The sequence below is a fragment of the Carex rostrata genome, chromosome 31 (assembly GCF_964058835.1).
Source record: "Carex rostrata chromosome 31, lpCarRost1.2, whole genome shotgun sequence".
In the NCBI taxonomy this organism is placed as follows: domain Eukaryota; kingdom Viridiplantae; phylum Streptophyta; class Magnoliopsida; order Poales; family Cyperaceae; genus Carex; species Carex rostrata.
Genome location: NC_135948.1, coordinates 1386234 through 1413770, shown reverse-complemented (window position 1 = coordinate 1413770; position 27537 = coordinate 1386234). Strand labels below are relative to the sequence as shown.

Sequence of the window (27537 nt, the reverse complement as noted above, 5' to 3'; positions counted from 1 at the left end):
TACTTTGATTGTACTTTCTTAGTTGACCACGCGGTTTGGACTGATTTCACGCGTTTTGCTTTGGAAGCACGCGGTTTCATATGTGTAACATCAATTGAAGTTGTTTACAGAATTATTTACATAACATTACCGAAGCTGATAGACTTGTTTACAGGATTAGTTTTAAAGGTCCGGGGATTTTTGGGAGACTGAGGTCCGGGGACTATTAGCTGCTTCCTTTTATTAATTAGTCGTGTCCAGGTACTTATAATATGATTGATCAAATAGAAAATCATTCTTTGTAATAACCGACTTCGTTTTATATTACTCCTGTGTGGTTGTAGGAAATAAATATGCTGTTATTCCAAAGGAATCACGCCAGTATGTTATTCTAATCCTAGCTGTTGATCTTTGTCGAGATTCGGATGTGAAAAAAAATTATTTGAGATTCGTGCATGAGAAACTTTGAGTAGTTGAGATAAGAATAACAGGATCCTATGATCCCTTTGGAATAACAGCAGATTTATATCCGTGGTTGTAGATCCAAGTTGTCAATACAATAAATAGAAAAGTTTGGAGCATCATTCAAAATAATGTAGACCACAGCAAGCATTTCATGTGTCATTTTAATCAAGAAAAACCCAACGGGAGAAAAGAGCAAATTATTTAGGCTACAATTAATAATGGCCCAGATCTAGATGTTATTTTCTTAGCCCATTATCGTCCCAAAAAGTATGGAATCGCTTGAAGCCTGAATTTCTCCATTGCTAAATTAAGTAAATCTTGTTTGAGCACAGAAGGTTGCTTCCATCAACATTGCTAAATTAAGTAAATCTCGTTTGAGCACAGAATTGCTATAGCTAGGGGTGGCAAAAAAATTCGTAGTTCGTGATTCGATTTGAGCTTGATTTGAGTTTAGTTCGATTTGAAATTAGCTCATTATGAAACAAATCAAATTGATTGTTTGTTCAGGAATCAACAAAATTCTTATTAAAATTGGCATTCCAACTCGGCAATTAAGATCACCTAATAATCATAAATTGAATTTTGATTGAATTGTTTCCATAGATGCTCAAATTAATGTTTAACCTCCTAGATTTACAACCTAATATTAGTAGTTATTTTATGCATCTACCAATCAAATCTAATTAATTACGATTTACATCAGGTTTGGATTTAATAAAGATACCAAATGTAGATAATTGGTTATAATATCATGTATCTGTGATTCAAATTAGATACGATGAATAATTGTAATTTATATACTGTTGGTAATTAGTTATAATCGTCTAAATTGTATATTTAGGAAAGTTTTTTGTAAAAAAAAATGAAGTAATTTATTGCATCTATATGTGGTGACTACGTGCCATCAAAATAGCAGCTCGGCTGGGTTTCAGCTTCTCAAGAGAGAGAACATATTTTGTGAAGGATCTCCAGATATCTTCGTAAACAGTGAGGTAAATAAGACTTAACTTTATGCACTTTGTTTTATGTTTTACATGCTTGATTCTGTAGTAAGTTAAGTTGAGTATTTCTTAGATATGAAAACAATAACTGTGCACAATTTAGATGTAAATATCCTAGATGATCATATCATTGAAAACAAAAACTTGTGAAAGACTAATGGGGTCTAATCTTCAACCAGCAGCTGATTAGTTAGGCATTACAGTGGGGTAAGCAGCTGGTAATTTAGGTAGGTACCAGTGTACCAGTATTCATTCCCAGTTTAGATTTTTTTACTTTTATTTTTTGGAGATGACAGTAACTAGGATGGAATGTTGTAATTTGTACTTAATTCTTATTTAAAAGCTTTTTTTGGCTGCCATAATTTCAAAAAAAGGAGCAAACCTAAGAGCAAGGCACTGACAAGGACAGTACATTTTTGTTTATTTCTTGCTTTCCCACAAAGAAATGAGGCTATGTTTGGAGGGAGCAAACTGCCTCCACGAAGATTGGCTGAGAGAATTGATCTGGATGCCAAGGTGTTGGGCGAATTTTTGCTAACTTATTTAAAAATGATGCAAATTGAAGTAGTGCTGTCAGTTGTGACAGGTGGTAGAAGTAGGCCTAGCTGTGTGGTATTTTGTGTTTTTATTTTTAGATGGAAGGCTTTGAAACTGTTGTAATACGTTTTTTTTATTATTATTATGGAAATGCATATGCAGAGATGTCAGTATTTTCCTTATATATTGTTGTTCAATTGTTCTTATAATTGATAATCTAAACAATGTAAGGGTAGTAATATGTATGAGATGGAATAAAATATGCATTTATTTATTTTTTAGCAAACTGATGACATCGTACAGTGAGAGAGAAGGGGGTGAACATATTACATTGTAGAGAGAGAGGGAAGGGGACGAAGATGTGTAGATGGACATCGTAGAGAGAGAGAGAGAGAGAGAGACCATGGGGGCACAGATGTGATGAAGATGGATCATAGAGAGAGAGACCATGGGGCGAAGATGGATTGCAGATGTGATGACCATGAGGCGCAGATGTATATCAAGATGGATATCGCGGAGAAAGGAAGGAAAGGAAAGGAAGGGGTCGGTCAAAGGGTCAATTCGGTCAAATTCCATTAAATTAGTTGACGTGGCACCAAAAAAAAATGGATTAGCAATTGCACGGTTGTGGGAGTTATGCAATTAAGAACTGAAATTGATTTCAATAATCATTTTGCAATTGCAAAACATTGCACCAATAGAGATGCTCTAAATAAATTTAGACTTTTATGATATAGAAAAATATCAAAAAGATGCATAGAATAAAAAACATGTCATCTGTTTGATTGAAGGGTTGAAATTCAATCCAAAATTCAATCGTTTAATCACAACTGTTGACGAATCAGAACATCTAAGTGCTTAATATAAAAAAAAAGGATATAGTCATTTCCTCTAAAAGCAAAACTGACTTCATTCTCTCTCAGTAACTCATTCCAATACTGAAAAAGAAACTTAATCAATATTTATGCTTTATATCTCCCACATATCTCCCTGAGACCCCGTTTTCTACTTTATCAAATTAAACTAATTCTAATCTGTGTTGGATATTGCGGAATTATCGTCAGTTGTTTCCATGGCATGTCTAAGGAGCAATAACTCTGGATTATTTTGATTAAAATTCTATCTTGTACGATGAGACGGAATATATTTAAGAATAAATGTCCCAACACTCTAGGCGGTGATTATGTAAATTCTGATGTGGACAAATTAATAGATGTGATATTTTACCAAATGTTTTTCGATGAATTATCCCAAATAAAATTGCTAATTTTGTTGGATACATTACTTACATCTACGATCGTTAGATATAATTGATCAACGTTGACAGCCACGATGCCAATTAAATGAATTAATGTACAGCTTAAAATTAATATCCACAGACTAATTAATATGTTAATTATATAGGCAACGTATTAGAGAAATGATTTATTGGCATCCAAATTAAAATGAAAGAAAAAGGGAAAATTCTGTTATAAATTCCTGACGATTCCTCGGAATTATAAAATAGAAAGAAATCATGAAAGAGAAAGAAAAAAAAAAAAGAGTTCTCCATTCATTGGCATCTAAAATTTATAAAATAGAATAAAATAAATAAATAAACAGCAATTTAATAGAATGAATAAATAAACAGCACAATTCAGAAGTGAATAATGTCTCTTTCAATATATGCGTACACTCTTACATGGCACAAATTGAGAGTTCTACATAAGCACCTTATGCCATGATAAAGAGGATAAGGGAGAAGAAGGTAGAAAAACCAATCCATTCAGATTTAAATGGTGCTCCATTTGGAGTCCCTGTTTCTCGAGACAAAAATAAATTACATTACACAACCTTACAATATTTTCATTTATGAGAAAAACATATGAAGTGTACTTCTTAATTAAGTTTTATTCGGATATATGTCATATAATATGCTTGAAGATGTCTGAACAAGTTATCATTACGATCCTTGTAAATGGATATATGTGATACTAACAAAAGAAAGATGTCAGTTTACATATGTTGTAATAAATATATATATATAGTTGCAAAAGATATATTGAAATACAAAAAAAAAAAACTTGAACAGGTTTGGTGTATCTCTCTACATTATGATTCTTAGAAATTAAGCTGCACAATTTTAAAATGGACATTCTATATAGAAGTTGTAGTTACTCTATTTGGTTAACATATATCAACATAACATAAATTGCATTTAGAATTTTTCATTTTTGAAAATATACCTGGAGTTGGAGGCTTCTTAGGCGGAGGAGCTGAAGATGAAGTACAAATAAAAAGAATAAAGAAAAGAAATATAAGTTAGATCACACATATCTCTGTTCTCCTGGCAAAATTTATCAATCTAAACAACCAACAAAAAAGAAGAAAATTTAATCAAGCCATAACATATTAAAATTAGACAAAGCTTACCTGGTGCTGCTGAAGTGCAAATATTCGGGCCTGCACCGGTGATGTTGCACCGATTAAAGAGCTCCAGACCCGATTGCAAGTTAATACCAAGTTGTTTCTGAATTAAGGGATTGTTGAAAACTGCACAAAGGCAAGTGACCTGGTTTTTCAATGCACTTGCGAGGGGCCCGCAACATGCTTCGGTCGGCACAAGAGCAGTGTTATTGTAGAACTCAGCACAGTTTGCTAGATCAGCAATGCATGGCAGGTCCTGTGCTTCTGTTTGTGTTGTTGCAACCACCGCTACGGCCACTATCACCAGAGAGAAGAATCTCCTTCCTAAAATCCTCTCCATTTTTGTTTTGTTAATATATGTTGATGTTTAATCTTTCTCTCTAATTGAGAATTGATACCAGAGAGAGTTGACTTGACTTGGTTTATGCAAGTTGGCGCCCTTTTTATTTATTGCTTTGTTTGTTGTTTTACCAGATAAAGGGAAATATTTTATTTTGTATGCTGGTTAATGATTATTCATCGTGCCTCGTGAGGTGACATGAGTGATACTTTGCAAATATGGTTCTATGGACCTTTAGAATGGCATAATTCACTGTGATAGCTACAAATTTGCAATTATAATAATAAGATCATGCATCTACAAAAATGAAAAAAAAAAGTTGTTAAATTAGCTGGTGTGAAAAAAAAAAATGAAGACAACTGCTGTCAGGTTGGATTTGATCAAAACTAGTTTACTATTGTTAATTAAGTCTGGTAGGCATTAGAATTATCCATTTATGAATTAAATTAATATGTGTGTCCTGAATATTGGCAAAGAAGATAGTAAAATGAGCGAGGTTATGGTACTATGCATAAAGCGGATTGGTTTGTATTATAGATTAATATCTATATTTTCAAAGTTTATATAGTCGATATAAACCGTTCAACATATTTTTCATATGAAAATGTACTTGCGGACTAAATTTTATATGTCTTTATTAATATTTTTAAATGATCTATTAAATATCATATTGAACGGTGAACCTTTAAAGCAAAACTATTGATCCATAATACAAATTAACCAATACAATACGTGCTATGCATATTACCATAGCCTCATTCTTAAAAAACATATACAGCATTGGCACCAACCAATTATGAATTAATCATGTGCGCCATGAATATTGCTAAAGATAATATAATATAATATATATCCCAAAACGTGTGCCTCAATCCCTCCAATCACTTTCTGACCTTCCTTCCTATTTATATTTAAAATTTCTTTTATGTAAAGTAAGAGAAATTATACTCGCACAAACCAGTGTTTGCATTTGGAAAAAGTATTACAACAACGTATAAGATATTTACAAATAGCAATTCTTTATTTTGACAGTTTTTAAAAATAAAAGTTAAATTTAAAATCTGACATTTTGATATGATCTATATTATTTATATATCTAGTGACTATAGAATATGATGAATTTGATATATATTTCTCTGTACATCGGGCCTTGAAATTTCAACGGTCAGAAATTAATGGTTTTTGACACATCATCAAACAATACTAAAATTGTATGAAATTTGATTGTCGAGCTACTACATGTCCAATAACGTACCTATAAATTTACTTTCTATTTTTTATTACACTTAAAAAAATTGAATAATCTATTAGCAAGATTGTAAAATTAATCATTGTCAACTGTCAAGTGATTCCTCCGCTTACATAAAATAGTGATATGTTGTTCCAGACTATATAGAAATGCACTTTTTTATCAGAAACAACTAGTCAGTGCAAATATGTAAGAAATATTTTGTGAAAATGGTGTGAGATAACAGCACTTGTTAATTTATATGCTGACTTCGTTCCAATAGAATAGATCCCAACTGTCATGATCGATCATCTCCAGCTATTTCAACATTTCTAAGTGATCAAAACTTAAAGCAAACATCAGTTTCCAGCTGTCATGATCGATCATCTCCAGCTATTTCAACATTTCTAAGTGATCAAAACATAAAGCAAATATCAGTTTAGTAAGACACTATGCAGTTGGGATTTTCGAAGAGGAACAGAGAATGATACTTATTTCACAGAAGAGAGAGAGATTGTGTGGAGTGATTTAAATGACTTAAAAAATTCAACTTATCCAAATAATTTATAATAGCTTGGTTCAATAAAACAATGACTGTTTGAACGAGTTAACGCACGAACTTCTGTTTATATTTATAAAGTTCCCTTTTCTCTTACACACGTCTCCGTCCAATTCCAATCTAAAGTTCATTCTGCAATTTATTCCAATGGTTTAATTTGTCATTAAATCGAGTCAAAAACGAAGTGATAAGCTAGCTTTTGCCATTCCCGTTAAATTTTACAACCATGCAGCCACTACTAAAATTTTCTTTTATTTATGTCAAATAATAATGTACACGAGGGGCAAGCTCTTACACTAGTAACAAAACTGTATCTGTAAAATGGTACATTTCTGTACCGTATCCTGGTCTTTTGACAAAACTGTACATGAATATTCCAAGTACAAAACTATTGACTTTATTTTAATAGAGTATTATGTGCAGCAAACAAAACTCTACAACTGTGTTATGAAACAATTCGATAAAATATTTCAGAATGCAAACTGCTACAGGCTAAATATATGTCACGTTAGGGAACTCAAGCATCTATACCAGGCCCCGGGTAAGCGGGTAGGCTCATGATCCGCTTGTCAACTACAGGCCCGCCCACTGTGAAGTGATACAGACTTTGGAAATCCCTCCCTTTTAATCCAAGCACTTCATGCACTGCAGATTAAAATCATGAAACATATATTTGTATCAATCAGCACTACAAAAGTCCCTTTTCTTTCTTGAAAATTACACCAATTGTAGCATTTGGATATTCAACCCAATAATATTCATAAGGGCAACGGCCACTCAATTCTGTTACTAGTTATGCAAATGGTAAGCACCTTTGTTAGATTTGAGTATTGGTAAAGGTAAATTCCATCAATTGTCCACAATTTTAAACCTTGGTAATAAGGTTTTTTTTTCATAAATCTAACACGTGCTTAAATTGAAACAAAGAGAGTTCCATTTTGGGTTGCAAGTACCGGTTAGGAAAACCATTTCCTTAAATTCAATATAACCAGATCAAGCCAACCTGGCTTAATGTTTATTACCTTGATGTTTTATCGTGTAATTTACAAAGGAACCAAAGACTAATTGAATTGTATAACTGTGCATAGCTAATTTTTAAATTTCCAGCCAAGCAAAATTTCTCATTGTTACTTTTGTTTTTTATACAATTATAGCAGATATAACTTACCAGAATCATCAAAATAACAACCAATACCGGTAGCAGATATACCAACAGCATGGGCTTCTAGGTACAGCACCTGGCCAATGACTCCCGTCTCCCAAAACAACCGCGGGTACATCCATGCACCCTTTTCACGCAATACTGGCTCAAATCGCGCCACCATTCCCAAACTAAAGCATCCATCAGAAGCAATATCCTGCAGTTTATTTGTATAGTTTTCAATTTCGTACAACAGAAAACAAAATATTCATAACCACCGTGCAAGGGTTTCATTGGCAAAGCAGTTGCACATTTTTCATAGTTTCATTTCCCTTCTTTTTACAGTTCGTTTGACTAAAGCAAAATATATTATACATACTTTTTGATTGAGGCTATGGTAATATGCATATTACAGATCAAATCCATATCATGGATCCATATCACTGCTTTCGCATGGTCCAGAATTTTTACATCAAGTGATTTTCTATCTATCCAAACAAATAGGAAAAGATCTCTAAAAATGTAAAATTTAATCTACAAGTACATTTTCATATGGAGATCATTTAACAGTTCGGATCGACTGTTTGAACTACGAAGATAGAGATATGGATCCATAGCACATGCCAATCCATAATATGCATATTACCACAGCCTTACATATACCTTTTTCCATTCGGAAAATTAGCCAATTAAATAACTGGGATACTTTCATAGCTAGCTAATAATATATTGGACTCTCAACTATAATTTTCAACTCAGACATTTAAAATGAAATTAGTGCATTTATTCAGTTGGATCTTAGTTTTATTTGTTGTAGTTCAGGCTTCAGTTCACTGTTTTCCAAATTAAAAAAGTTTGACTTTCCGGTTGATTTGGACAGAACCATAAAATGAGAAACTAACATAAACAACCAGGATTCACATATATATAACTACCAAAAAGATTTGCTGAACAATATACCTGAATGCAAGAGAGTTGCTTTGCAAGATCCTGGCAATCTCCTTTGGCAAGCCTATAGAGTGGGAGTCCGGCAGGGCACTTATCGGGCCGGACCCACTCAAATTCAGACCTCATTGCCTTCTTTAAGCTATCAAAATGATCCTCATTCCTCACCAAAAAATATATTCCGTTTTCCAAACCGTTGACTCTGTGCACAAACAATGCTAGATGCACCTCAGCATCCCAATCCAGAACCCTAAAGGGCATTGCAAAATTCCTCCCTTGTTTTTCCCCCAGATCCACCTCGCCTGATGGGAGGCAGTGCAGTAGAATTTGGTAAAAGGTTTCTCTCTCCATTAAGTGGATTCGGTCCATGTCCACCGCAGACCGCCTCTTTCTCACCACCTCATAAACCGTGAAATCTTTGTAAAGTTTCTCTGATATCAGACCGCTTTTACGAAATGGGTTCACTGAAAAAAGGTTATCATCTCCAGGTTTCTTTATGGCCTCAGCTGTGTGGTATATCACATCCCAACATACATGGTCTTTACTGAGAGAGTTTGGCTTGCCAGCCCAATCTAAATCAGACAATCCCTTAACGAACTCTCTTAAAGCTGGATAATCAACAGTAAAATCGGTATTAGCTGGAAACAGTACCAATGCACAATCGGGGTGTTGCGCCTCAACCCAAGGTAGGTTACCTCTAATTGGTTTTGTAGGCAATGGCTCGGGCAATGGTGGATACATCTTGGTGACACCTAGTAAAGCTTCCAACTCAGAATGGGACAGAGAATCGAGCAGTTTGGCATCCCAACCAAGTGCAGCAGCTGATATTGCCAAGGCCGCAATTGCATGGCCCACATCATGATTACAATACCTCAAGGCGCGTTCGCCATATTTCCAAGCCTCGCGCCAAAAAATTGATGAGAAAACGGCTATCAACGAATCAGAAGGAATGGGTAATTTCAAATTCGGGGGCAATACTGCTCGAATCTCCAAGGAGTGATCTTTGGGGGAGTAGTGAGAGAGAAAAGGAGAGGCGTTGTAAGGGGAATTGGGGAGGGGAGGAGAGAGAATGTGGCACTCAGTCGGATGGAGGTTGCCACTACTTGGGTTGACCCGAAGGGACCAGGTAGAGAAGGTAGTGGTTTTCCAAGCCGACAGAGAGAGGGAATAGTAGAGAAGGGAGGAGAGGGAGGAGAGAGAGAGGGGGAGAGGAGAGGAAGGGAAAGAATTGAAAATAGAGGGAAAATGAGGGGAGAGGGGAGTGGTGGGGTGAAGGAGGGGAAGGGAAGGCGAAGGTACGAACCGGAGGAAGGGATTGGGTTGGTTGGCCCAGTCGAGCCGACCGGGTCCGCGAGCGTAACCGGAGGTGAGCGAATGCTTGGTCCGGTCGTGGTACGCTATCGCTTGGGTCGTATACTCGGTTTGGTTCTGCGGGAGATGGTGGGATAGGCGGGATGTGGAGGAGTGAATCATTGCCAGAGTGAGCAGAGATAACGGTCGTGGCCTGGGAGAGTGAAGGCGGAGGAGAGGTCGAGAAGGCATTTGAGTATTTGACACGAAGCAGTGATGTTACCGCTTACGTTTGAAGCTCCGTGAATATCAATAATGTCTGGACGTGGTTTTAGGATTCCAAGGCAGGATAAGGCACAAGGGCAGTGAGGAACCGATCACGGTTCATGAAACAACTGGGGAACTGGTTCATGCTATGGCAAATGGGTGATGGAAGAAGAAGTGTGTGGTTGTTTGGAGAAAGAATGAGGTGAAGGTTCGGGTCGTTTGGGCCCAATGATAACGGGCTTTCGATGGGAAACTTTACGGATATTTTCGAGTCCATTAGTTTACCCGTTTGAAATATAAACTTCGGCCGTTGCGTTTAATCAATGTTGCTAAAATTATTTTTTTGTTGGTCACAAGAGACTTGGGCTTAGTTAGGTAGCGGGCTCTCACCCGTACAATACCTAGACTGATTTTTGTGCTCAATTTTTCTCGAATGCAAATTTTCATTAGTTGAACACAATATACTGACAGCCTCTCTGAGAGGCTAACGATCTAAAAAAAAAAAAGAATGTGTGAGACCACCATGCCTCATAGGCTCATACTCTTTTTCTTAAACTATAATTACCGAAAAATCCTATCATAATTTAACTTTTCAATTTTGTTAGCAGTAAAATATACTTTTAATACTTGATCCAACAGCTAATAGTTTTTACCGAAACCATATATGGCTTAACCGATTGGTTCTTAGATGCGTGATGATATAATTCAACAAAACCTAACTTCATTTATTGCGGCTCTTTCTTTTATGTTTCTTTAATTAATTAACAGAGCATTAATGAACTGGGACACATCCTCAAAATCAACGGAAAAGAAATGACAGAAGGGCATTTTGGTTGTAAGTTAATGTTGCATTTTGCAAACATCTTAATTAAAATACAAAACTAGTGCACCAATCTAAAATATTAGTAACCTTTTTATATTATCTTTGTATACTTGCTACCCAACAAAAAAAATGTTGCAAGCATTTTAATAAATTTTCGTTCTGTATTCGTCCGACATAGACACGTTGCTTCACAACTCCGATTTGTGATGAGTGTGTTGTGGTCAACTGCATTAAGCAGCAAATTCAAAAGGTAGGGAAAAGAATCTTAGGTGAGAATTAAATATAAACAAAGATGAACAATTAATGCATCACAGAAAAACATACCGCCTTGTCTCTCTTAGTCTCCTCCTCCTTTCACGTAGTCTATATATCATACTTTTCTAACAGAAAAATAAGACTGCTATTACAATTTTGATTCTATGATTTCATTGAATAGGTATTATTCATCTGAATTTCAAAAACCAGAAGTTGGGCAGAAATTTTTACTAATATCCAAAAAAAAAAAAAAATTCAAAATATGCACCCATTTTCAATTTATTTTCAGATCTGTCTAAATTGGAGAATTATTTTCCAGATCCAGCGTCTTTTTTTGGAAAATAATTCTCCGCATTCAAAGGGTCTCTTTTTGGAAAATAATTCTCCGGTATTTTTTTTAGTTAAATAAAAAATGTTATGAATTATTTATTTTTTGTATTGAAATATTATAAATATTTTTATATTTCTTTGAAAATATATAGAATACTATATAATTGAATTTATTAGAAAGACTGCGACAAATAACTTGCATCAATATTTTTAAGGCCAAATTTTGCGGCTGTAAGAAAAATTAAAATATTTCTTTGTGTTTTATTGGAAAGAAATAAAAAAGTTTGGGATTTTAGTTGTTGATCCCGATTCAAAAGTCACTTCTGAGTACATAAAAAAATACCATAGTCCTTCCAGTACATTCAAATTATAAGATATTGGATCTATTTTGAAAAAAAATTAATATGAAATCATTTCGTCTGACATTTTGTCAGATCAAATTCTATTTTTTCAAAAATAGAAGGACCATGATATTTTCTTTATTTATCCAGAAGTGAATTTTGAACCGGAATCAATTACCTAGATCCAAAACCTATTTGTTTTTTTTCAATAACACACAAAGAAATATTTTAATTTTTCTTACAACCGCAAAAAATCCAACCTAAAAATATTTATCCGGATTATTTGTTACAGTATTTCTAATAAATTAAATTATATAGTATTCTATCTTTTTTTTAAAATATAAAAATATTTCTAATATTTGAATACAAAAACTAAATAAATCATAACATTTTTTATTTATTTAAAAAAAAAAATCGGAGAATTATTTCACAGAACCCCAAATCGGGAAAATAATTTTCCGGAAAGAAACCCTCTGAATCTGGAAAATTATTTTCTGAATATTGGGGTTGGATTCGAAAAATAATTTTTTGATTTTGACAGATCTAGAAATAAGTTGAAAATAGGTGCATATTTTGAAACTTTTAAAAAAATGGATATATATTAATTAAAATTTCGGGAAGTTGGGAATACGTATTCTAATATATATTATGTACCAATGAATATTTTTGTATGAATTTTTGCAAAGTATGCATATATGTTATAATATAACACACACACACACACACACACACATAGATAGGCTAATAAACAATCGATTGTTCCTAGCTTCCCGTGCGACCAAGTCATTTTCTGATTTTTAAAGTCCAAATGATCGATCCAAACCGTTAGATGTGAGCCAAACCGATATACGGTCCAAATTTGAAATTTCAAAATCCAAAACGTCGATTCAAACTGTTCATCTTGTTCTCCATATTAATATGTGCTTGGAGACCAAATTTTATATTTTTCTGAATTATTTTACTATTTAGTAAGCCACTTTGAAAATTGTTGATTCAACGATGGCTGCTGATTTTACTGTTTTGTTAAGCCACTGTTGGATCAACAATTTTCAAAGTGGCTTAATAAATAGTAAAAAAAATGCATAAAAATGTAAAATTTGGTCTCCAAGCACATATTAATATGGAGAACAAGATGAACGGTTCGGATCGACGTTTTGGATTTTGAAATTTCAAATTTGGACCATATGCATATCGGGCGATATGCATACGAATGCACATTAGTCACTCTCTCTCTCTCTCTCTCTCTCTATATATATATATATATCCATTCTATTATTAAGCACGTTGGGTGTCCGATTCGCCAACGGCTATGATTAAAAGTTGAAATTTCATATTTAATCTCAGTCATTCAATTACATAATCTGTCTTTTTTGATTAAATGCATCTGAATAATGTGTAAAAGTCTAAATTTAACTAAAAATATACTCACCACACGTACCGCCACATGATGCATTACAATTAAAATTAAATAAACTCTGAAATTTAGCAATATAATATATTTCCTTATTTCATTCATTCCTTATTTCTTCCTCTCCAATTTAGCGATATAATTATGTTTCCTTATTTCTTTCATTCCTTATTTCTCTTCTATGTTTCTATAGCTATTGCCGTGAAAAATCTAGAAATATCATCAATTTTGTTTCTATACATATCAGAATATTTGATAACAAGTTATCTGGCTTTTAATGATTTTTTCTTTGTTTACTTGTTTTTCCTCTTCAGATATCTACATGCATCTCTTGCATCTTTTATTTGTATGAGAATACGTTGTCATAATCTTTTATTGTTAAATAATTATTTTTTATTAGTCTATTTTTCATGAAAATATGTTATTTTGTATGAATTTTTTTTTCTCTTATAATATATTCTGTTGCAACGCACGGGAATGATACTAGTATGTATATATATATAGGATTTGGCTAATATGCTATGGGTTGCATGGAGGCCTCTCGTGCTATGGCTCAATATTTGAGTTTTCAAAATCCTAACGGTCGATCCGAACCGTTCATCTTGTTTTCCATATTAATATGTGTTTGGAGGCCAAATTTTATATTTTTTGGAAATTTTTTACTATTTTTTTATATTTATTGAATATCGCAGTTTTTTATGGTCCAGATTTGTCTAAAAAACAACGATATTCAATAAATCTAAAACAATAGTAAAAAATTTCCAAAAAATGTAACATTTGGTCTCCAAACACATATTAATATGAAGAATAAGATGAACGGTTCGGATCAATTGTTAGGATTTTAAAAAGTCGAATATTGAGCCGTTGCACTGAGGGGAGCTATGCTACACGTAGCATGCTAGCATATTCCTATATATATATATATATATATATATATATATATAACGTAAATCATATAACGAACCAATCAATATCTGAGAGCTGGTACATGCAGGATCTTTTCAAGTTTGGGACTTGGTACGTTAAGTGAGCAGGGATCGAATAAAAATGCATGTGAGACAATGTGGAGATGTTTCTTCCTATTTTCATGTCATTACTTCTACGTGTACTATATAGTGTGTGTGTGTGTGTACATACCATTAGCAGTTTACTTATCAAAGAAGCATCTTGATCCGCTACAGAACCACAACATATATTGTAATTGCCTCGGCGAATAAAAAATAAACCCTAATAGCTGTGGTCAAAAGTATTATCCAAAATTAATTATATAGTCCAAGAAAGTACTGAACAGCTATATATAATCTGAGTTAATTAGCTTTGAAACTAAATAACATGATGTGTGATTTTACCCTAAAGATAAAAGTAAATAATATGAGGCCTAGGTTGATCACATATTGAAGCACGGTCTATTTCTCTATTAGGATCATAACACAAACTTCTACAAAGTTTTCAACGCAGAAGATCTATTATAGTTGAATCATGGGAGGAACAAACCGTTGGTAGGTAGTAAAAAAACAAATATCATAAAGAACGAAAGAACAAAGTTTTTTTTTTTTTTGATGAAAACGAAAGAACAAAGTGATAGTCTGATAGATACATTGCATTTCATGAAAGTGCGTATATATGATTATAAAGTAAAAGCTGTATATGTCGTTTCCTTTACCATCCAAAGAACTTGTGCCCCTAGCTAGATGGCTAGATCCCCCTTTCTTTGGAACACAATTCTCTTATTAGAAATTAATTAACCTATCTCCAAAATGCTGGTACAACTTGTAACAACTTTGTCATAAGCTCAATGATTTACAGTTTTACCTTGACAGTTGTCACTTCAACAAAAGAGCAGCAAAAAATAAATAAAACTTCAATTTTATAACCGTGTTGACGTCAAAAATGACTAGCCTTAATTAGGATATAGATGTAATTTTTGACACTTCGAGGAAATTGAGATATGTACTGATCAGAATCAGAGATAGTGGGGGTTAACTGGAAGCAACCTGCGTACAGTCATATTACTGTTAATATACCATGTTCTCTGTGCCAATAAATACTTAAAAAGTACAGTACCAGTATCTTCAGTATATTTTAATGAATATGTAAAGAAGAAGCATTGAAGCAAGAAAGGGTTGGCGCGGACGGCTGCTTTGATATTCGTGGATACCATGCATATTGGATTTTTTTCAGAAACCATAATTAAAAAAATAATTTTTAGGGAACCAATAAGATTACTTTTTTTTTTTCAAAAACCATAAGAACCGTGGGAACCTCACGGTCTGGCCATTTTTTTTTTTCCAGACCGTGTGCTTCTCACGGTCTTGCGAAATTTTTTTTTTTTTTTTTTTTTTTTTGGATTTGTCCACACCTGCACGAAAATTGTCACAGAAGATCCGAAATGAAATTCAAGACCGTGTGCATCCAACGGTCTGAAGAATTCCAATCTCAAGACCGTGTGCATCCCACGGTCCGGCCCTCAATTCTGAAGACCGTGCGCTTCCCACGGTCTGGGTTTGGTTTTAAACCCACAACGAGACAGAGGCTGTCTTCCCCCACGCCCCCTTCTCCATTTTTTTTCTTCCTCTTCTTTCTTCCTCTCTTCCATCAGATTTTTTTTTTTGTACCCTCATAATTAGAGTAATTTTTATTTTAATTACATAAGTTGATATATTTTTGAGAGAGGAACAAAAAGAGCTTCAGATCTACAAATTTCGTTAGGTATGTATTTGATTCTTTTATTTTTGATAAATAATATGCAATTATGAATAAATGAGTAGAATAAATTGCTTATGTAGTATAAATGGTTTATGTATAATTTTAGTGTAGATGAATGTAGTAATTGTATGGTGATATGTCTATTTGCATATTTTATGTGCTACTAATTTTTTTTAGTTTAGATGCATGATGCATGTAGTTTTTTTTAGTGTAGATTAGTGTAGATTAGTGTAGATTAGTGTAGTAATTTTTTAGTTTAGACCACATGATTTACCATCTGACAACGAACCAGTGGATGAGAGACGGGCTTATGGAGCAAAATGGACTATTCCGCATCGATGGAAGAGTAACCCTAAGAAAGGTACATTTGAATAATAAATATTATGTTTTTCCATATAAGTATGTGTTGAATGTACACTTATAATTGTCATGTGTTTCCAACTTAGGCACATCGCATTATCGGGATCAGTTTGAGCGTTTGAAGTCCAATGTTGTCAATTGGACGCCGTACAGAGGTTACGAAAACATAATGCACTGGCACTGGATAAGAGACCAGGCGTTCTTTCCATGCCGCGTGTGGTGCATCCATTTCTGGGAGGTAGAGTATCACCTTCCCGAGAGGGTTTTCCGACAGTTCGGATTCTTTCAGGCAATTCCTCCGCCGGCTCCGCCAGCCTTCAGCTTACTTGAGGATATCCGCAAATGGACACGAGGACGAGGGTTGTTTGGAGACGGAACCTCTGTGGACTGGAGCAAACATTTTCACCAATTTATCGTGGAACCTCCCCAAAATTTTACACGGCGTTCTGAACATCGACATGCTTTAATTGACATCTCCAGGTCCTCCTTTAGACCAGGTCTGATTACATCTGCAATCATCCTGGCAGTCAGCTGACGACTGTCTACTTTACAAGCAATACTGTAACAATTGTGCTCGTCTGGGTTTGTTGCAATTGTCCAATTTCCCGTCTCAGTGGTTTTTGCGTACACCCTCCATGGACACCCCTCTGCTCTACATACAACTACATAACCAGTACGATTGGTATATTGTTGTTGTAATTCTAAGTTATTATTTAGGGCAAATGCACCCAACTGGGATTTAAGATCGGCTTTGGAGTCAAACATCTGTCCCACTGAAAATTGACCGTCAATTCTGGGTGGATAACCAAAAAATGCTTCATCCTTATATGGCATCGGCACATCGTCATTAAATGCCGGAAAAGGATGCTGCAATCCTCGATTAATAAAGGGAATAGAATTTACCCACTCCTTCATTACATCTTGCATTCTAATTTGATCCTCCATTTCAGCCATATCATCTTCCCCGACAGCTGAGCCACCAAGGTCAGAGTTTGTGTCTGAGCTAGAGTTTGTGTCTAAGCTAGTATTATTATTCATCTCGTTAAAACGAGTTACCAAATCATCCAATATCGGTATTTCGGGTGGGTCATCATAATATATGGGTGAATCAGACACCGTTGTGTCTCTACTACTTCCAGGTACACTACCCGGATATGGGTCATAATTGGTATGACTATCAACTGGTACTGACTCAACCACTAAATCAAGAAGTTTAAAATTCAGTACCGGAGTGGCATATTCAAGCATCATGTGCCATATCGTTTCCTCGTCTACGCTAAATAACTGGTATTTTTCTGCTGAGCCAGGTGGTGCCGTGTTCAAACGAGCCTTGATTGTCAGATCGAACTGACTAGGGAGCAAATGAATGCTAACATATATATGTTTTCTTAGCTCATGAAGACTGGTTGAATTAGTAACAGGAAATGTGCAGGTTGGTGCGTCTGAAATTTCGCGTCCATAATAAACATTTATTATCACTTGAGACATTATCTGAACAAAAAAAATTCATAATCAATAATCGATATCATTTTCAATTTTACAACCTAAAATATGATCGTCATTGAAAAAATAAACTTACTACAATTACTTATACTACAAAAAGAAAAAATTATACATAAACCATTTATTTATACTACAATTACTACATAAATCATAAATAAATAATCCAAAAATTACTACATTCATCTACACTAAAAAAAACTACATGCATATACACTAAAAAAAACTACATGCATATACACTAAAAAAAACTACATGCACATAAACCATGCATCTACATAAAACATGCAAATAAATAAATCATCCAACAATTACTACAATTACACTAAAGAAACCTACATAAGCAATTTATTCTACTCATTTATTCATAATTGCATATTATTTATCAAAAATAAAAGAATCAAATACATACCTAATGAAATTTGTAGATCTGAAGCTCTTTTTGTTCCTCTTTCAAAAATATATAAACTTATGTAATTAAAAAAAATAAACACACTAATTATGAGAGTACAAAAAAAAATTAAACTGAAGGAAGGAAGGAAGAAAGAAAAAAGAGAGAAGATGAAAAAAGTGGGGAAGAGATGCACTGACTCGACAAGGAAGAAGTAGGAGGTAATCGTGCCAAGGAAACAAATAGGGACCGGACCGTGGGGTTCCCACGGTCTTGAGATATATTCATCAAGACCGGACCGTTCCCACGGTCTTGATTTCAATTTAGGTGGACCGTGCGAATCACACGGTCTGGAAATCAAAAAAAAAAAAATTGCGGATCTTCTGTGGCAATTTTCGTGCAGGTGTGAAGAAATCCAAAAAAAAAAAAAAAAAAAAAAATTTCGCAAGACCGTGAGAAGCACACGGTCTGGAAAAAAAAAAAATTGCCAGACCGTGAGGTTCCCACGGTTCTTATGGTTTTTGAAAAAAAAAAAGTAATCTTATTGGTTCCCTAAAAATTATTTTTTTAATTATGGTTTCTGAAAAAAATCCATGCATATTGCTCATCCATCGATACTCGGTTTAATTTAATTTATAATATATTTTTTTCAATTGATGTGTGTTCATGTTAATTTTCCAGTTTAATGCATGTTTTTTCTTGTCAGAAAATCTGTAATAGAAGTTAAAAGTTTGCCCAATATTTTCATTCTTAGTTTAAACTTCAATCTATATAAGTGCACAGGTAACTAAATTAATTAGTCACCATATATATAAATTCTAGTTACTTTGCTCATAAGCTCATGGTCTAGAGACGATTTGCACAATATAAGCTCAAATTTCATTTCCTTGCCAATTAATTGTTTAAAAACATTTCTTCTCCTTTTGTTTTTCTTTTTAAGAAATTGGGGCATGCAGGCCCAACCACCCAAGCCTACCATGGATCATTCTAATTGTTCTACAGTTTAGAGATTATATATTAAAATCAGAAATACATTTTTGTATCATTAAATCTCCAGCGCTCACATGACTTGTTGGAAGACTATATATTAGTGAGAATTAATTAATTTACAGGAACTGATTAATTATTGAACTCCACACAACATGCTCAAGACCTAACATATAAATATAAAAATTAGAATTAATTATATATATCATATGAATAACACTCTAGCTAGCTATATAGCTACCGTGATAATAACTCGATCGTTCACAAAGCCAATTATTTAGGAGGTAATTAAAAGTTTAAAAACCAAAGAAAAGAAGCCGCAAATGTGAGGTTTTTCACATACTTTTAGATCGATACATAGGTACCAATAATTAGGCAAATAATATAATAAAACATCTCATTCATTGAATCATGTGGAGTTAGGGGTATATAATGTACATGAATCGCACTATGCATGCATGTTATATATATACATACATCGGACTTGTAATTCATTGTTTAGTCTAAAGAAGTTGCTAATTGTTATTAGGCTAGTGCATGATTCTCTTTCCAAGTACTTGATAATTGTGGTCATGTGCCAGTGCCATGCATTTCATGATCGCCTCTCATGGTGATGATAAAGCATGTGATCGATGCATGAGTGCCACATAGCCAGGGAATATTACAACTTGGATTTCCATGCTCAAAAAAGAAAACGAGAGATCTGCTTCCTTACTTGGGTGTTATCTGATCCCGGCAAGCTAATCCAATATATATTTAATTGGAAATTAATATGTATATACTTGTAATATATATTACAAGAGGTATATATATTCTTACACTCGTGAAATATAAAAGATAATATGTATACACAACTTGATTCGTGATCAGATCTTCTGCAATTTAATATATGAAATCACAATTAATTAGTAATCAACATGTATTAGATGTCTCCTTTCACGTACGGATCGATCTTCAAACTCTGCTAACAACGGCTTGTGACTAAAACTTAATTTGCCAATTCCTGTGACATACAAATGCAACATATCTCAACCATAGGTGAGCTAGGGGTTGACATGCATTATTTGTTTTCCTTCTCCATGTTCTTTTTTCTTTTCTTTGTTAGATTCTTTTTTTCTAACTGAATTATGCTTGACTACCAAAATTGGGACAACATCAAAAAAATAATCTGTATCAAATTTGACTTGAGAAATAGAAAATTGAGATAAAAGATGAGAGGGGTCGACAAGGAAGAACTAAAATAATTGACATAAAATATAAAAAACACCAAAAATTATTAATATCAAGTCCCCTTCTCTCTCTATATAACCCCATCCACCCTGGCTTCTCCTTCGCCTCTCACCACACTCAGCTCTCTCTTCCTCTCTCTCTCTCTCTCTCTCATGTATCTCTCATTAGAGACCATGGAACTAGAAGAGAACAAGGACCTCCTCTCTCTAACCCAATTCCCTCCCGCAGAGCTAGACCTCTCTCTCTCCTTCACCTCTACTTCCTCCTTCACCACCTCCTCCAACTCCACTTCCTCCACCTTCACCACCCCACGCTCCTCCCTCTCTCTCTCCCTCCCTTCCTTCTCCTCTAATTCCTCCACTCTCTCTCCTCACCCTCACTCCTCCCATTCCTCTCAATGGCACTCTCTCTCCTCCTCCCCCTTCCCTCTCCAACTCCAACACCTCTCTCTCCTTCGCCCCCTCGGCTCTGGCCACCTCTCGAAAGTATTCCTTTGCCGCCTCAAAACATCCCCTTCTCCCTCCCCTCTCTTTGCTTTGAAAGTAATCGACCTCAACACACTCCCCTCAGAGACCTCACACTCTCATGTCTTAGCCGAAGCCCGTGCTTTGGCCTCTCTCGACCACCCTTTCCTCCCGACACTTTATGCGAGAATTGAAGCATCTCATTACTCGTGCTTTCTTATCGACTATTGCCCGGGCGGTGATCTCCATTCGCTACTCCGGCGCCGGCCCCACTCCCGTCTCCCATTAGCCGCTGCCCGTTTCTACTCTGGTGAAATCCTCCTTGCACTAGAATACCTCCATTCCCTCGGTTTCGTGTACCGGGATTTGAAACCGGAGAATGTGCTTATACAGTCTGATGGCCATGTCATGTTATCAGACTTTGACTTATCTTTCATTGCACCGGTTTCACCAAAGGTACATCGAAGGAGGCTCAACAGACAAAACCAACAACAAAAGAAGGAAAAGAGAGCAAATTTTGAAAATGAAGAATTAGAGTTTGTTGCCGAGCCTGATACCGCATTTTCGAAAGACTGTGTGGGGACACATGAGTACCTCTCGCCGGAGATGGTCACTGGAGCAGGACATGGTAATGCGGTTGATTGGTGGGCATTCGGAGTATTCTTGTATGAGCTTTTGTATGGGCGTACTCCATTCAAGGGCCCCACGAAGGAGGCAACCTTAAAGAATATATTGAACAAGGAGTTGAGATTTCCTTCTTTGGGAGGAGAAGGAGAGGACGATGACATGGCAAACGCGAGAGATTTGATCCGTCGATTGCTTGAGCGGGACCCGAGAAGGCGTTTGGGTGCAATGCGTGGTGCGGCTGAGATCAAACGACACCCTTTCTTTAAAGGAGTTCAATGGTCATTGATAAGGTGTGTTACACCGCCGGTTGTGCCGACTGTGCCGGAGGCTGAGAAAGGAGTTGGGGCCCACACAGTGAAAGAAACGTTCAAGTGGGGCAGTTGGAATAATATGACATGCGGGGGGAAAATGGGCCTTGAAAAGAATAAGAAAAAGAAGAAGGGTTTCTTGGGTAAAATTGGATTATTTTGTGGGCTACTGAGATTGAAGTCAAGGAATGGGAGAAAGAAGGAAAAAAAATGATTCGACTCCAAAATTGTATTTTTGTTTTTTAAGTTGTTCTTTTTGTCCTTTAGATTTAGCGAGGTGTGACAGAGAGGCTTTAATTTGCATTGTACAAAGGTTTGAGGATTACTCTAGCTAGGTACATTGATCCGGTATATATTATAGAGAGAGGATCATATATTAGAATGTATGATACTGTTTAATTTGTTATGAATTATGATGAGCCCCTGTTTCAATTTCTATGTTGTGAATCTAATATTTGAACTTGGATGTCTCTGAATCCTCCCATTTCATTAACTTCTATGTAATTGAGTTATATATATATGTACTTCATATATATATATATACTTACTAAACGAAAGTGATGATCAGTTGAGCTGAAAACTAAGTTTGAAACTGCAGAGAAATTAATGCCGGGCATAAATGGCATGCCCAAGTTCATTGGATAAAATTTTAACATATGACTTATATAAATTAAGCTGAAATAATTACATGCATTGTTTTAACTATGAGAGAGAGAGAGAGAGAGAGAGATTGCTCATTGGGACATCGATCTCTTACGACGACACCTCGAGTTGCCCATTGCGGCCATTGGGACTAGGGGTGATTAATGAGCGAGCATGAGCGAGTTAGGGTATGCTCATGCTCGCTCATTAAGTAAATGAGCGAGTTGTTAATGAGCGAGTTTAAATGAGCGGATAAATGAGCGAGTTGTAAATGAGCGAGCTTTTAATGAGCGAGTTATGAGCGGCTCACGAGTTATGACTTATGACTCATAACAAAATTATATAGTGTGTCCACGCATAACAAAATTTGTTAAAAGTCATCGTAATAAAATCCAACAAATTGTTATAATTCATTTAAACGAGTGAGTTGTTATGACTATTACTTGTTTTGGGCTTTTGGCGGAGGTTTTGATTCTGCCGATTTACAAAAAAAATGAATATGAAACTATGAATATTAGTATATTACACAGGATTAAATGTTACATTGTACTCATTATATTACACATAATTAAATATGAAACTATGCTCACTATCTATCAATTTTAATGAGGCAAGGTTGATGTTATACAAAATTACATAGGATTAAATGTGGCAGGGATTAGGTGTGGCAAATTCTTAATGAGCGAGTTATGAGCGAGTTGGGTCATGCTCATGCTCGCTCATTAAATAAATGAGCGAGTTGTTAATGAGCGAGTTTAAATGAGCGGATAAATGAGCGAGTTTAGATGAGCTTTTAATGAGCGGCTCACGAGTTATGAGCGATTTACTCACCCCTAATTGGGACAATGGGACCCTAGGGTCTTAATTAATTATATTTTTTTTTCGGTTTATTTGATTTGTACAGTATTTGATAAAATTAATATGGCTGAATGTTTTTTTAGTTAACTTATTGAATATGGATACAGTTAAGAAAAAAAGTTAACTTATCTGGTAAGAGTAACAAGTAAAAACTATTTTGTAGTCATTATCATATAAGATAATTAATAAATATAACTATATAATTTTATGAGTAAGGTTATGGTGATTTGCAATGTACACCTACCTAGTGTGCTTTAATACAATAGATGTCAGATTTGTGTCAAGATGCGCACTGGATGAAAATCAAAATACATCTAACAATTATCGTATCGAATCACACTAGATAGGTACATTGCAAAGCACCATAATCTAAGTCTATCATTCTTATTATTATTATTATTAGATTGATTCAGATTACATTTTAAATATTTTTATTAGTGATTTATAAAAAAATAATTTATCCAACAATTTATATATTTTTTTAATTAGTAATTCGTGACAAAAATTAATTTATGCAACATTTTATTTAATTAATAGTAATTCACTTTTAAAATAATGGAATTAAAATTATAAATGGGATAAAAATTTATAATTTTGTGTGCTATTTGACACGTAATGTATTTAATATATATACATATATTTACTTGTTATTTTTTTTGAATTAAATTAATTATATGTACTATCAATTTATTGAATAATTACCGTTATTTGTTTCGTTTCATGTTATCAAAAGAGTGAGGCTATGGTACTTTGCAATACGTGTATCGTTTCGTGCATTGGATTTATATCTCCATCTTTAAAGTCTAAATAGTTGATCTGAACCACACAAAATTTTTATCATATGAAAATATACTTAGAGATCAAATTTTATATATTTTTTTAGACGATTAGAAAATCACTTGATCTAAAAATTCTATACCATTCGAAAGTAGTGATTTTCTATCTACCAAAAATAATAGTAAAAAAATTCCGAAAAATATAAAATTTGATATTCAAGTATATTTTTATTATGATAATAATGTTGAGCGGTTCGAATTAACTATTTGGACTTTTAAGACAGAGATATCCGCACATTACATTGTAAATTACCATAGCGGCATAGCCTCACTCATAAACAAATATTTAATTTGTAAGGAAAGAGTGTGAATAAAAGTAATTATATATGGTTATAGATATGAAAATCCTTCTATATATGGATCGGATATTGTATCCATTGACACATCTGGGAAGTGGACCCCCTCTCGATCTCTGAATCGGCATTTATTTTTCCATTTGACATTTCTTGGTGGCCATGCATATATACTTCGTCATCGTCATCAGTTGATTAGATACATGTCAGCAATGGTTGCTACAGTGGTGAAGATCCGGCATCACGCCAATTGGGACCTACTGATGTCAGTCAGTCAGTGTCTATTGATGGACCAAGTTCAATTCCCACAACTTTATTTCTCTGATCAACGTCCGTCACAAATTTCAATATTAGTACTAGCTTGGTCAAAAAGTACGGAGCAATCGCACAAGATTATCAGATTAAGATTTTGACATCGTAATAAGCTACGTACTATCATACTAATCTATTTGCGCATGACATCGATCGTTTCTTTTGACTAGCACTGGCTCAAGACAAAAGTCTTCACATTAATTAATTAATTCCATTGGAATTAAAGCTTTAATTTAAGTTGACTGGGTCAAGATCGACATGTCCGGTTTTCTCCTACATAAAGAGATCTTGATATTTGATTTTAGATAGATAAAAAAAAAAAAAAGTTCTCATAATAAACACAACAATAAGATATGCATATATAACCATTAACCAAGGATTATAATAGAAAAAGGTGAATTATTTCAAGAATTATATAATAACTTTTATTTCAATATTTTTTAGCCATGGTTGCAATTAATTCTGGTTTGATCATTTAATAAGTACGGTGCATATTTCAAGTGCTAATTTCAAGACCTAGACTATGAAACACAAACGACTAGATTAATCAAAACATTATTTGATTTCTTATCTGAAAATTATTATTTATGTTATTAATTAATGATAGACTCAATTTTCAAACCCAAAAAAAAAAAGAAGTATTCAATTGGCCGAGCGAGAAAAGTTATTTACTGGTGTCAATAATAACAATTTCACAGGAGTTGGTGTAAAAATTGTGTTTTTTTAAATTTACATGATAATTAATTTTGCAAATTCAATAGAATTATTTACCTCCACTCTCTCTCACGTGGCTCTGGCGCCGCTGCCTATTTTCAAATGCTTAACTATATATTGAGTTATCACCAGGTCTACTCCAGTAAAAACATTAATTGATGCTAGAAAAGAATAGTACAATATCAGATTTTACTGGACGTTAAGAATCAACATTTGATCTAGTGACAAAAAAATGTCTCTTATGTAAAAGATCGTGAGTTTAAAATTTAAATAGAAGAAATCATTTGTTACAAAAATTCAAACAAAAAAATTTTAGGTAGCTTGACCTCCAACCATCTAATTCAATACACACATATAGTTTACTTGGTGCCACTTAATATATAGTTTCGAAACAAAATTTAATAGTTTTGACTGTATAACTAAAAGTTTTTCATAGTAAGAAAATATTTTTAATTTTTTTTTCCGTTTAAACTATTTTTAAGATGCTGTTCCTTCCTTTTAAAATATGATCATATTGTTTATTATATTTGCCAGAAAAAACTTTTATCATTTTTTGTTTTTATATATAGTTTTTAAAATGCGTACATAATTTTTCTGAAAGTCTTCATCCTGCAATAATATTTTAATATACTATATTCTATAATTAAGTGCATGCATAACAGAGACCGAAGTAACGCGAAGCTTCGCAGAATATAATGTTGTTTGTCACATCATGAAATTAAAATAACATGCATGGTATATAATATGGATGATACTAGTTACATCAAGCAAGGACATGATGTGGATTAGCATTATCACACTTAAGAATATGTCAAATTACAACAACATCACACTGTACATGAAAAATAGAATAAGGTGCATGGTATACATTAATTGCTAATTACGTTAAGGATTGCATACTTAATTGCACAGCTAATTCAGGCGAAATTGTAATTTGTAAGTGGTCCCATGCATGCTGGATAACAAATATTTGGTATATTTTGTATATATGCCAAATCAAACTTTCTTCCAATTTTGTTGGGAAACCAGTGTGGCAACATCCACCTATATATATATATAAACGCAACACACACAAAACAATTAAACCAGTGCATCAGGTCTTACAAAATTAAAATATATATATTAAAAGAACCAAAAGAGTGTGATAAAATAAAATATTAAAAGCCAGGTGTTTTCTGCTGCGTTTTTATTTTCTTTTCTGGTGAAAACTGAAAACATAATATGAAGGAAAATTGGAAACAACAATGAGATGAATTAATTCTGACAATTAAAATATATTGACAATCAACGGTTTAGAAAAATGGAAAATACTTTTCTATGGGTCTTAATTGAAACGCCACCATCCTTTATACAATTTTTGGCTTTTTTTTTATTTAATTTTGTTTTTATATCGTAACAAGCCAAACTTTCTGTTATAACATTTTTTTTTCATTTTCTTCCTTTTTTTTTCAAAATAGTGGGAGAACTGGAGAAGTTCTAAGACGTACGTCAGCTGAGTAGAAAAGCAATAAATAAGGTGGGGCCCATCACATCTCCTATCCATGCAGGATAAAATTTTGTTCATCAAAAATATTATAAAATAATAGAGAAAAAAAGAAGTACGTACATTGAAATTTGGAAGAACCAGAAAAAAAAAAAAAAAAAAATTCCGCATCAAAAGTTTTTGTTACCTTTGATTCTGTGGTTTTTGACAATTATATAATATGTTGTATTGTATAGTAATATTACAGAAATGATGAGAAATATGACTCACTTGTCAATATATGGAGTTAATATAGAATTTGGGAGAAATTTTCTGATATAAAGTTCGAAGGAGGTGAAAATTTTTGAGTGTATCTATAAATCTAAATTTCAAGTTACTCATTCTCTTCTTCTCTATAATTTTTTAATATTTTCTATAAATGAAAACTTATCCCCATGCAGACCAAAACACGATGTTGTCGGCTACGTGGCTTACACATCTTTCTACCTCCTTTAATTAATTACCCCCACCT

The 27537-nt window shown here is 33.9% G+C and overlaps 3 protein-coding genes across 3 annotated transcripts; 1 reads left to right on the top strand and 2 right to left on the bottom strand.

The window, feature by feature from the left end:
• Positions 1-3695: 3695 nt before the first annotated feature.
• LOC144547184 (non-specific lipid transfer protein GPI-anchored 9-like) lies at positions 3696-4764 on the bottom strand. The gene is made up of 3 exons (XM_078295771.1): positions 4395-4764; positions 4208-4237; positions 3696-3778 (listed from the first exon to the last, which is right to left on the bottom strand). Exons 1-3 carry the CDS (start codon positions 4726-4728, stop codon positions 3696-3698), a joined length of 447 nt encoding a protein of 148 aa, XP_078151897.1. The 5' UTR covers positions 4729-4764.
• A 2064-nt stretch (positions 4765-6828) lies between these two features.
• LOC144547254 (nitroreductase family protein) lies at positions 6829-10322 on the bottom strand. Its single transcript, XM_078295848.1, has 3 exons — positions 8617-10322; positions 7684-7873; positions 6829-7160 (listed from the first exon to the last, which is right to left on the bottom strand). Exons 1-3 carry the CDS (start codon positions 10141-10143, stop codon positions 7033-7035), a joined length of 1845 nt encoding a protein of 614 aa, XP_078151974.1. The 5' UTR covers positions 10144-10322; the 3' UTR covers positions 6829-7032.
• Positions 10323-20597: 10275 nt separating this feature from the next.
• On the top strand, positions 20598-22360 carry LOC144547611 (serine/threonine-protein kinase WAG1-like). The gene has a single exon (XM_078296302.1). The coding sequence runs from the start codon at positions 20642-20644 to the stop codon at positions 22100-22102; it is 1461 nt and encodes a 486-aa protein (XP_078152428.1). The 5' UTR covers positions 20598-20641; the 3' UTR covers positions 22103-22360.
• Positions 22361-27537: the final 5177 nt, after the last annotated feature.

Excerpts from the sequence above, each read along its gene's own strand:
- LOC144547611 (XM_078296302.1), top strand. The coding sequence starts at position 20,642 with ATGTATCTCTCATTAGAGACCATGGAACTAGAAGAGAACAAGGACCTC.
- LOC144547254 (XM_078295848.1), bottom strand. The coding sequence starts at position 10,143 with ATGCCTTCTCGACCTCTCCTCCGCCTTCACTCTCCCAGGCCACGACCG. Across the intron at positions 7,874-8,616 it reads AGCAACTCTCTTGCATTCAG|GATATTGCTTCTGATGGATG; the intron begins GTATATTGTTCA and ends AATAAACTGCAG. Across the intron at positions 7,161-7,683 it reads TTGTTATTTTGATGATTCTG|TGCATGAAGTGCTTGGATTA; the intron begins GTAAGTTATATC and ends TTTAATCTGCAG.
- LOC144547184 (XM_078295771.1), bottom strand. The coding sequence starts at position 4,728 with ATGGAGAGGATTTTAGGAAGGAGATTCTTCTCTCTGGTGATAGTGGCC. Across the intron at positions 4,238-4,394 it reads TTGCACTTCAGCAGCACCAG|CTCCTCCGCCTAAGAAGCCT; the intron begins GTAAGCTTTGTC and ends CTTCATCTTCAG. Across the intron at positions 3,779-4,207 it reads TAAGAAGCCTCCAACTCCAG|GGACTCCAAATGGAGCACCA; the intron begins GTATATTTTCAA and ends CTCGAGAAACAG.